The following is a 12,383-nucleotide window of genomic DNA, read 5'->3' as shown; positions in this document are numbered from 1 at the left end:
AGATCACCAACCTCTAAAGGGTGGAGAACGTAAGGGGTACATCTATCCCTCCTGTCAAACATCTGTGTTTTTAAATTTCACTCCTGGGCTGCTGACTACCCACTATACATGGATTAGGTCTCTTCCAGCCTCTCACAAGCCAACCCAAGGAGATCCAGCCACAACCAAATTGTAACCAAATCTCAAGTCTATTTCCAAATATAAAACCATTCCAAGAAGCCTTCCCAAGAGGCTATAGGCTCTAAGGAAGAACTTCCCATCTGCCCTAGAGTGTCAGCTTATGCCACATCCCCCCACAACTCCCAAGTCAAATCCCTTGCCATGCCTAAGCTCTCCTGTCTCCCCCAGGCCCATGGCACAGCCCCTCAGCTTCAGATGGTACCATGTCACTGCGGTGGGCCCCTGCATGGCTTTGCTTTATTTCAGGCAAGTTGAAACAAAAACTGCACAAACCATTACATTCGTATCATGGCAATAGAGAGGCTCCCATGGGCCCAGAAAAAAGCCTGGGGCTGAGCACTAGGCAGTCTTCCCTGGAGGGAGCCAGCCCCAAGGGATGTGGATACAGTCTCAAGGGCCTTCTCTAGCAAGGCAGATGTTGCCAAGGTCATTCACTTCACAACACTTTGTTAGAATTTTCCAGTGAAACATCCTGGTGAGCGCTGCAAGGCAAACAAGGGCTACAGGACATAATTTATTTCTCTCCCTTCCTTCTTCCCCACGCTCCCCACATTGTGCAGGTCTGCTGCAGGGGAGCTCAAGGGTTGCTCTCGTAAAAGGAACTTCTGGCACACACAAATTTATCTTATGTGAATCCAAGTGGCTCAATGATGCCAGATGCAAACCAACAGCTGTCCTCTATTACAGCGCTTCTTCTGCTTTGCTTTTTAATTCTTTATTGCATTTACTTTTTCCCTTTCCCAAAAGCAAGGGTCATTTACAGCAGGCAGGGAGCCACTGTTTGTCACAAACACGTTAGTTTCCCCCTGCTGGCCCAGCTTGCTACTCTAAATGGGACCAGAGCACAGATCAGCCCTTTTGGATCCCATGGATAATGAAACAGAAGCTATCAAACTTTTATTAATCATTCAGACCTTCTCAAAGGGAATTTGTAAACAGGAACAAGAATTCCAGTCACTGCAGTTTGAACAGTCCTTACAGCTACACAGCAAGTCACAGTACCTCCCTGTAAAAAGAGAGAACTGCTGTGTCTGGTACCTTATCTGCTTGTTGGCTCTCTCCTTCTGTATTTTATATTTACACACATACAGTCCTTTACAGGCTAATAATTTTCACAAGTTTAGATATAAGTCAAGCAAAGTTCCAACTGTAATATTCCTCTGACTCTACTCTCTAAGCCTTGAGGACTCCACATGATTTCTGCTACCAACCTATTTGAGGCCCTGAATGACAGACAACCTTAATTTTACACCATGTGTGGCAGATTGAGAACTAAAGACAGCCTACAGTCCTGGTTGTGTGACAGTGACAGGCTGAGGAGATTGGTTTCCAAAAGTGAAATCCAAAATTTTGAAGGTGAAGTGGAAAGACAGAAAATTTTTCATATTTTTAGCTCTTTAAACAATTCCATCTTTCTTGCAGCATTCTCATTCTGACCAAATATCCATTATCCAATATAATCTTTAAAAAAATGCAATTCAGCAGTTAAGATCCTCAATTCAGGATCTCATTTAAATATAAATTGTACACTAAAAGATCAGGTTACCAGAGGGGAAAGTGACAGCAAAACATATAAAAAAATTTCCCATAACTTCTGTCTGGAAACACCAGTAGTGCCTTTGTGAGTTCACTGCAGAGACTTGAAAGGGCAAACTCATTTGAATAAACAGCACTCTCCATCTCGCTACGTCCAAGAGCCTCTCTCTAAAGACAGTGACCTTTATTAGCACAAACAGGGGAGAAGAAAACTGCAGACCATACTTCAGATGATGCAGATTTTATGGTACAACACTGAGACTGCTGTGGTTTCATCCCATTGATGTGGTCATAGAGCCTTGGTATCTCCTCCCTTAAGTCCTAGATGCGTGCTTTGCTTAACACAGCTACACCAGCACTGCCACTAAATGAGATGTGATCAATCACAGCACTCTCATTATTGAGTTTCAACAATCAATTTAAAATCTGAATAAGGCCTGAACTCCAGCTCAATCTTGCTTTAAAAGCCCAACTAAGCTGGAAATGACATCCTTAATTGTGGCAGGAAAGGATCCAGTGAATAACTGAATTGTTTCCATACAAGGAGGCAAATACTTGAGTTTTAAAGCTTACACAACTGCAGTATTACAAAATATGCCTACAAAGCATTGCCTTTTACTAAATAATCTCATAGCCTCAAAGTTTCAATATGCAACACCACCACACACTAACATAGCAAAAGAATAAAAATCACATCAATAATTTATTTGTTTTTAATTTGCCCTATCTTGATTTCTACAGAAATAAGAAAAATAGAAATAAACAAATTTGCAAGTGTACAGCATTCTTCTTGCCAGCAATGAGCTGTTGTGCACTTGTGCCAGCACTCCAGCTCTCAAAGGAATGTGGTTTTCAACTCTTCTTCAGCCAGACAGAATGAAGTAACAAGAAAAATACACTTCAGACCTAAGTTCTTTATACTGGCTTTGGACAGGACTATAATTTATTTTTATTTTTTTTAAATTGCATAGGAAGTCAAAACTGACTAATTTTTGACTTTGAGAAAATGCCAGCATGACAACCAATTGGACAAAAGAAACTCATTAGAATAAATACCAAGCTTCTGAAGTCTGAAGCAAAAAAGTCACCTCGCTGCATTCTAAAATGTTAGAATAATATATTATTACTCATTCTCAATCTTCAGATGAAAAGAAAGGAGTTTAAGAGGCATTCTTCCAGTTTTATTGAGGTTAAAAAGACAATACTGGCTCAAAACTTGACTATACTTCCTAGGTTTGAATTCACTTAACTAGATCTGAATGTAACTGAGAAAAATGAGCACATCTTAAGAGCAGAGATATTTATCCCCGCTATTAGTTACTGAGAGAAAAAACAGGGTTGTCAGCACCATTCTCTAATTTCTTCAATTCTTTCATAATTTTTCATCATTTTTTCAGAAATCCAACCAAGGTACCTCATACTGAGATCTCCTTCTCTTAGAGGTGTAAAAGCTTTCTTTTCACTGTCATCTGTGCCATTGTGGGACTAAAACAAGCTATTTTCATGCCATTTACATTTTAAAACTGCAAGGTAAAAGAATATTAGCAAGCAAAGTAAAAGCTTATGACATTGTGAACACACCACAATGCCAATTTACAACAGGTTGACATTCTGCAGAATTACTGACAGCCCTTTTACACAGAATGGAAACCCTTTATTTTTAGCACATATTAACTATGTAAGGAAGGTGAGGGAATGCAGGGGAGTGATTACCCATCTGTACAAACTGTTAGCATTAACTCCAATCCATTAGATGCCATTTGCCAACAAAGGCTGTCAGTGGGTTCTGGCACTGTTTTTCGTCTTTTTGAAGAACAAACAATTTAGAAACTTGGATTTTTCCCCAGCAATTCTAGTTTTAAATGAGGGTGAAAGTCCCGTCCCAGTCCAAAGCACCAGTTGTGTACCACATTCTGCTGCTGAGACCTGCTCCCCACCCAACTCTCTCTAGCAGCTGCTCAAGTCTATTTGGCCATCACAGAGTCTAGCCCATTCTAGCAAATCCCCACACAGATTTGATACTTCACTGCAGGTGTCCTCCTTCACAGCAGTTTTTACTCTTTAACTCCTCGCTAAAAGGCACAGCAGTATGACACATTCCAGAAGTGAAGCGCCTCCACAACATTAAGCGTGGCTATCTTCACTGTGGGAAACTGCTGTCAGCACAGGCAAGGCCTTGGCTAACATAAGGAAAAGATGCTGTTTCCTGTGATATGGAATGTGAAGGTAATGCTCATGCATCCAGAACCCAAAACCACCAAGGGCTCAGAAAAAGCTGTTTGCTCATGTGAGTCTCATACAGCAATCCACAGCTCCCAGAATGAACCAAAGACACAGCCCTAGGGAAGAAGGCACAGGAAAATGGAAACATGTAAAAATAGCCTCTGACATTACCAACTACTGTGCCACAACCACTTCCAGCAGAAGGTGATGAGCATCAAGGTGCTCCTCTGACTTTCAGAGGAATAATGAAAAATGGGAAGAAGTGCAGCCAACAAACCCAGCTTTACAGTCACATGTCAGTGGCCCTAAGGGCCTCATGTCAGTAAGCAAAGTTGATAAAAAAAGCAGCCAGCTGTCCTGTATTTTTTTTTTAATCCTCAAAATGGGCAGAAAAGTGATGTGCACATGTGGCATGTCTCATTAATACTTATCATATGTGTATTCATGCATCATACAGAAATCTACAGACAGATCTAACTCTGCCAAATGCCTGTTTCTCATTTCAACATTTATCATCATCTTTAAAAACTGTGCTCTAAGAACACTATGTAAGAAACAGGGTGTCATATGTATTAACCTTTGTATTTTTCTTATAAATGTCTACACTTCTCTTATTTACAGGAATTTCTCTTATTTACATTAACTGTGTATCTTTGGGTTTTGCCTACTCCTCCATGACAAAAAGACGACAGTGAAAATCAGAAAAGAAAAACCTTGTTTGTTGCCAAAGACAAAATGTTTTGAAGACACAAGGACCGTGGATAAGAAATCTTAGCCTAGTTTGAACATTATAGACTCAGACAGCCTTAGAAAACCAACACAGAAAAGAAGAAGAGTTAAGAAAAAGCAAGAATGTAAGAAAAACAAAACCAAAAATGAACTGTATATAACCCCAGACATACTAAAAAGTGACAGGTATAAATTATTCAAAATGAAATGATGAAACTTTTGTTTTATTTAGAATCAAACATTCATTTCTGTGCAGCTACTCAGCAACAGAACACAGGATTGCTCAGTCTTAAAAATGTAATTATTTTAAAACACTGACAATAGACCCACAGGACGCAGGAAAAAAAAAAAAAAACAACTATATTGAGAAAACTTTATTTTGTAAGAAAGTAATCGTTTTTGATCAATAAATTAAAAAAAAAAAGAAAAGCAGATGAACTCTTCAGAATATAAAAATGCACATGAGAACAACTTCCTGCAAAACTATTTCATGTGACAGAGAAATTCTCTGGTTCTTTGTTCCTTCCAAACTTTGTATTACTTGTGGAGAGTGTCAGAATGAGCTCTTATTTGTGAAAGGTGGATTACAGGACTTCTATTTGGGGGATTTTTTAAGTAGAAAACCCTAGTGCAAGGAAAGGATATTCCTTATATTTACAGAAATCTGCTTGATTATTTATTAAGCCCCATAAGAAGTTTTCATTGGAATACAAGACTGCTCAAAAAGAAGCATTTCTTGCTTCCTTAACATCTACCTCATTTCCAGAACTCTAAGGGCTTAAGGGAAAATTTCTCTGACACTGTCTTGTCTTTGCTTGTATCAGTATGGATAAGCTTGTGACAACCCTGGTTCTAGGACCAGAAGAATGCACAGAAAGTTAAACTGGTGAGCTGCTCAACACTGACAAGAACTGATACACTGAAGACTGTAATTTCTTTACCATCATGGTTTTTTTTGAAGCTGACTTATGTGAACATGTATATCCTTCATCCAAACAATTGCCATTACCATTCCTCAAACCCCCAGTGCACCCTGACATACTTGTGGATTACATACACAACATATGGTTACCCTGAAAGACTTGCCAAAAAGTAAGCAAGAGTTCTGGAGGATTCTTTATTCTTTTTTTCTTTCCCTGTCCCTCCATCTCTAAAATACCTGATTTTAGTGGTCATGTCATGTGAAAGCCTGCCTAGCAAGAGACAGCACTCCACAGCTCTCTGGGACCACCAGACTTTTATAAAGAGGAAAACTTCACTGTCCACAGGGGAAAAAAATACTCAAAAGAATCAGCTGTGCACACAAACACACAGAAAGATGAGAAGAAACAACAATAGTGAACAAATATAAAAGAGATACGGTGCTCATACCCTGGTAAGGTCCATGCCAAGTTTGAGCTGAGAGATGAGATGGAGAATTACACTACGTTGATCATCCATGACTCCTAAATCCTCCTCTTCATTATCTTCAGTATCTGTCATTTCATCTTCAACTAGGATCAACTCAGAAGCTGAATGCTGAAATGAAAAGAAACGTCACCATCTGGACAAAAAGATACAGAATGGGTATTTTTCCCCACTATATATGTTTAAAAATGGACCTGTCTTCGATGAACTGAAGACAGCCTCTGTTAAAACCAAGAAAAGATAAAAAGTCAAAATAAATTAAACAAATCCAGTGATGGGTTCATAAAGGATTTTGATCCTTTCCTCAGAATGAGAATACTAAGGATGAAATGCTAATTTACACATTCTCTTCTCATATTTATACTGCAGTCCTGTCAGATAAAACTCATAGCATATTTAAGTAACAAGTCATCTTTTCATTAAATAGAATTATGCAGTTCAAAATGAGTCCTCAAGTTTGTTTCATAAATCTCCCCAGAAAATATTCATGTCATACATATATGCTGCATGACCTGATTTCACAGGTTTTTTTCCCTTTCTCTATCCAATTTAAAAGGTAGATATTTATGGAAATCAAGTTATGAACTAAAGAAGATAAAAAGATAACTATAGTCAAACAACACACCTCTGGAAAAAAACCCAAAGACATTAGATTTTGGGAAGTAGAGCACTGCCATAACTCTTTATAACTATTACAACACTTCATCAGCTCACAGCACTATGCCAGTGCTGCTGAGTTTCCAAAAATACAAGCTGAATATCAATAGACAGGTACCATGCCAGTCCCTTCAAGAGAAACTTTATGGCAAAAGGCATAATGACTTGTGATATTTTATTTTTCCTCAGGGTTTACAATGTATAACTAACAATAATCCAAACAGGTGGTAGTTACTTTGTTCAATCCATTGAAACCACTCGGCAAGCTTTCCAGATATGTATTCAGGTAAGCTTTTTGTACTTCAAGAGAAAAAAAAACAAAACCTGGGGTTATAGATAAAAAATTATCTGGGTTGTAGATAAAAAATTACAGCCCAGCATGTCATTATTGCCCAAAAACTCCGTGCTGTAAATGAGACAACACTCCCTGCAAAAGTTAGCCTTCTTTCATGCTAAATTACATTTCTGCAGAAACAGCTAGTACATAACATAAAACAAGAAATTTTTCATCTCACTGTAGGAGCCTACGCAACTGAAAAGTTTCACTAAAACCAGCTGATATCTAGAATTAGGTTTCAAAGGAATATTTCTGAATGATCACATTAGAGACCCCTCAGGTGAACTACAGCTTGTGTAAGGGGAGTTTCTTTGAAATTTAGTTACTACAGAGGCTTCCATTGAATAAAGTACTTTTTTTTTTTACTTTTTTTTTTTTAATTACTTAAATATTTAGGTAGCTATTCCTAAAAGAATAGCTATTTGGTGAAACCCAAGGACATCTGCAAGACACTTTAGAGTTGCTTTAATTAGAAAGTAGAATATGTAGATTACATAAAACAGAATCTGGTGAGCTGTAACCTCAGCAGCTTGGAGCTTTTCAAAAGGACAAAACCACACTTTCTTCTTCCCACTCCCTCGGAAAATAAAAGGAGAGAACGATAAGCCCTTTTCTCCCAAAATGCACAGCATTATTACCCAACTGACACCCCACTGACAAGTTCAATTAACATAAAACCTGACAACCTCATGCAAAATTATCAGTCAGGGAGGAATAAAGCACCGAAGCCTGGCTCAGTCGTACAGGCTACGATTCATTTGGAGGCAGCACGGAAAAAGCAGTATCAGAACTTACAGTAGATGCTTCCACAGGAGGCTTCCCTTTGATCCAGCTTGACCTCATTGAGAGCACTGAGCTACCAGATAGGCTCTGCTGCTTCTGTTACTGCCATGAACTGAGCTTGCGGCAAACAAGCTCCAGCAGGAATTAAGAGCGCTACAAAAAAAGCAAGGGAACCTCCCCTCCTCACTCCCACCCCCTCTTTTTTTCTTTTTTTCTCTTTTCTTTCTTCTTTTTTTTTTTTTTTTTTTTTTTTTTTGCTATCTGAGGGGTTGGAGAGTGTGCACTGGATGGCAATCTGCTCCTTGCCTTTCCAGTCACATGGCATTGAGATCAGTGAGCTTAAATGCACGCAGCTCCAACTGGGAAATGGTGCTGCTGTTCCCAGAGGATATCCTGACCGGCGGTTCTCCAGGAGGGAGGGGAAGGGGCACAAATCTGTGTGCGTGTGCACAAGAGTGAGACAAAAAGAGAACACACTAGCAGGTAATGTCCTTTTACACAAACACATAACAGCTGTGTAGCCTTAAATTGCTAACAGCATCAGAAAACAAACAAATTACCCACTACCAGACTGCAGACTAATTATATTTTAAGAATTTCCCTTTTTCTCCCAAAGATTGTACATTCACCGAGGGCCAGAAAACCTTCTTTCTTTCTTTCTTTATGAAATAGGTTTTCCTCGCCTCTTAATTGTTACTAACAAAACAGCAACCAACTCAGAATATTCTGTGAAACTACATCTCTGCTACCCTGCAAAACATCCATGGTCAGAGCAAGCCACCCTATGGACAACACTTGGGGTGCCCAGGAAAGTAGCATTTGCATTGTTGTAAATGAAAGCCTTTCTGCTCATCAGGGAGGATGAGTACGATGTAACATTAGGATCAGTCGTGTTTAATAAGCACACTGTAAAGACAGAAATTTTAATTACCTTAACTTACCCTATTTTAAGGACTTTAAGGTCACCCAAAACAACCACGACTCTGCTATTATAGTCATCAACACACTAGTGACCTTCAGTGAATGCCACACAGACAACTGCTCTTTTCTCACTTTCCAAGGAAAAGAATTTAAGGAAGCAGTTTACAATTTATGCTACAGGAACTGAGCAGTCATCTTCAGAAAGCAATATCATATTTGTATTTCCCTCTCTCCTCATTAGCTGTTCTATGTAACTATTAAATAGGTTTTTAGGAGCACATAAACTAACTTTTACATTAACTAATACATATTTCTTTAACTAACACATTTTCTTAAACCACAGCACCACACCATGGGAGTGGACACGGAGTCATAAAATACAAACCTAGTTTATCTTTAAAGTGTCATAAAAGTCCAACCACTCTTTAATGCTTTTTCTTTCCATGAAAACAGCATGCAGTTTAGTAGTATCCAATGCGTAAGCATTCAGCAGAACGCAAAGGATTATGAGGAGTGATTATCCTTTAACGGCAGCTTTTCTGAATTATCAGACACAGACTATTTTTTACCTCATTCTGTAAAATGTAACTGCAAAACTGACCTAGGAAAGCAGGGATCTGCTCCACCCTGTGTGGTCAGAGCACAATGTAAAAGCTATTGAGCTGTGCGCTGCCCAGCCTGGGAACAAACAGTACAGCCTGGCTTAGGTGCTGACCCTGAGAAATCCAATACTGAACCAGTTACAAACATCCAGGAAAAAGGGGCTTATATTTAAAATCATTTTAATCAAAATCAGTTTCCAATACTGGGCTGAAGCACCAGTATTTTTCAGAAAAAACTGAAGAGAAAATAGAAGACAATTTCTAAAAATCCCAGGAACAGATGTACTTCAAAGTTTAAACGCCAAAGACATGAAAATACACACCAGCAGAGAGCTATTTTAAACAGGTCACCCCATTAGAACTGGGATCGATTAATTTAGAGAGGTCATCTGCTAGGATACAAACCAGATGTTCTAGTCAGCAGTCTCCATCAGAAAACATGCTGATTTTTTTTTTTTAACAGATGAAACCTGTAAGGGTAAGAAATTGCTTCTGAAGGAAACGTTCTGCATTTTAAAAAATGCTTTCAGGAAAAAGAGACTTTGACGAGCCTGGAATAGAATTACAGAGTCAAAAGCTATACTTCTGTGAAAGGGCAAATGTGCCTCTGTCCTTCTACATCTTCTTCCACAAGTTAACTTTTCAAATTAACTGCTGTGCTGGAAATTACCTGTTAGGTAATTAATACAGATATACAGCTCAGAGCTTCATTTTCCAACATATTTCACAAACCATACAATGCAACAATACTGTCAAGAATGACCTGGGTCTAATCTTGCTTAGTTTTTTGAGGGGAAGAAAGGAAAATACAGAATCAGAGTCTCATTTAGGTTGGAACAGACTTGGTCTTCTTGTCCCATACCCTGCTCAAGCAGGTGCATATAGAACCGACTGTCCAGGACCATGTTCAGCTTAATTTTGATTATCTCCAAAGATGGAGACTCCACAACTTCTCTGGGCAGCCCATGCTAGTGTTCAATGCCCTCTATAGCAGAAGTGCATTTTCTGGTGTTCAGATTCATTTGCAAGTGCCCACTGCCTCTTGGCTTGTCACTGGGCACCATTAAAGAAGATAAGTCTCCCTGCTCTTTACTCCCATGAGGTATTTTTACATTGATAAGATACCCTTGAGCCTTCTCTTTTCCAGGCTGGAACACCCCAGCTCTCTCAGACCCTCCTCATGGGAAGGGTCTCCAGGACCTTCATCATCTTTGTGGGCCTGTGCTGGACTTACCCCAGTCAGTCCATGCCCCTCTTGCACTGGGGATCCTGGAACTGCACACAACACTGCAGATGTGGCCTCACCTCTGCCAACTAGAGGGAAAGGATCTCAACCTGCTGGCAACACTCTTCCTAAAGCAGCCCAGGAAACTGCTGGTCACAAAAACATTTTGTTGGTTCATGGTCAGCCTGTTGTCCCCCAAGACCTCTGCAGAACTGCTTTCCAACCAGATGGCCTCCAGCCTGTATTGGTACAAGAGTTTGCCCTCAAGTATCTTCAGATACGGGACTTGGCACATCCTGAGCTTATCTCTAAGAGGCTCCTTTCTGTCCAGGCTGCCAAGATCTCTCTCTCCATGACAGCACACAGTCCCCTGGCTCATTAGCCACTCCTCCCACGTTTTTCATCTACAAACTTTCCAGGAGTGCACTCTGCATCATCACCCAGGTCACTGATGAAGATCTGGAACAGCGCCAGCCCTAGTATGGACCCCTGGGGTATACCACCAGTGACTGGCCTCCAGCTGGACCTTGTACCACTGATCACAACCCTCTAGGCCAGGTTGTTCAGTTTTAAATCCAGCTCACTGCCCACTTATCTAATCCATACCCTGTCAGCTTGTCTGTGAGGATGTAAGGGAAGACAAGGTCAAAAACCTTACCAACATAAAAGCAAACATCCACTGCTCTCCCCATAAGCATCAAGCTGGTCACTTCCATTTTAGAGGGGTATCATGTTGGTTAAGCATAATTTTCCCTTTGTAAGTCCATTTTGACTACTTCTAATTGCCTTCTTGTCCTTTATGTGTTTGGAGACACCCCCAGGGTTAGTTGCTCCACCACCTTCCCAGGGACTGAGGAGAAGCTGATAAACCTGCACCTCTTCAAATGCTACCAGAACACCCAGAGAGTTCCTTCTTGCCCTTTTTTAAAAAATCAATGACTTTCACTTTCCTTTAGTCTACACAAACCTCTCCCAAATTCCATTAGAGACCCTGGAGCTGTATACGGAGCTTAAGTGCTGCCTAACCTGTCCTCCCTCCACCAAGGGTCAGTCTATCTCCAGACATTCCTTCTCATCTCAAAGTCTGTTACCAGTAAAGGCCAAGGCAAAGAAGGCACAGAGTAAATCAGCCTTTTCTCCACCACAGTAGTAAGCACAGACCATGTCTACCATAGGGTATCAGGGACATGTATATCCATCTACATCATGGACACACAGAGGACCTCATATTCCTCATACAATTACAAAATAATACTCTAAGAATCTTCATTTAGGCATGAAAACATTTTTATGTACTATAAAAAGGACTGCAGTCAGGAGCAAGAGGATGAATATTAGGGACTTAAAACATCCAGATAAAAATACACCATTTTGTAATATTCCAAGGAAAGTATTCTTTAAGTCCTTCTATGCCCAAAAAAAATGCACAAGATTAAAAAAAAACCACAACATTTAAGAAACATGTCTGTATCAAGAGAAAGATGAAGTAAGTTAGAAGCAGTATTAAACAGAGTTAGCCTTTTCAGATTAGACAAGGATTATCATATTTTCTGCAGAGTCCTCTAATTATCTTTGGTCCCTACTAGTGCATATAAAAGTCAAAAGCCTCATTTTGATTTTTGGATTCCCTTCAATAATGACATAGGTTTGCAAGCATCATTTATACTTGCATTTGTGTAACTTGAGAGCTTGCAAGCAGGTTTTCCGTGGGTGTAAGATTAAATATAACTCTGTAAGGTCAAGGAGCTTTAGCACATATACACTAAGATGAGAAATTGGCCCT

The 12,383-nt window shown here is 39.7% G+C and overlaps 1 protein-coding gene across 1 annotated transcript in view; it reads right to left on the bottom strand.

The window, feature by feature from the left end:
- OSBPL10 (oxysterol binding protein like 10) overlaps positions 1-12,383 on the bottom strand; it is a 113,620-nt gene that overhangs the window by 16,635 nt on the left and 84,602 nt on the right. The window contains exon 7 of the mRNA XM_086850557.1: positions 6,040-6,186. Within this exon, the coding sequence (XP_086706683.1) occupies positions 6,040-6,186 (147 nt within the window). The remainder of the gene's footprint in view (positions 1-6,039; positions 6,187-12,383) is intronic.

This window comes from Cyanistes caeruleus, chromosome 1 (genome assembly GCF_971803275.1).
Source record: "Cyanistes caeruleus chromosome 1, bCyaCae1.hap1.1, whole genome shotgun sequence".
Classification (NCBI taxonomy): domain Eukaryota; kingdom Metazoa; phylum Chordata; class Aves; order Passeriformes; family Paridae; genus Cyanistes; species Cyanistes caeruleus.
The sequence above is the reverse complement of the archived record's forward strand: the minus strand, read 5'-3'. Positions and strand labels throughout refer to the sequence as shown.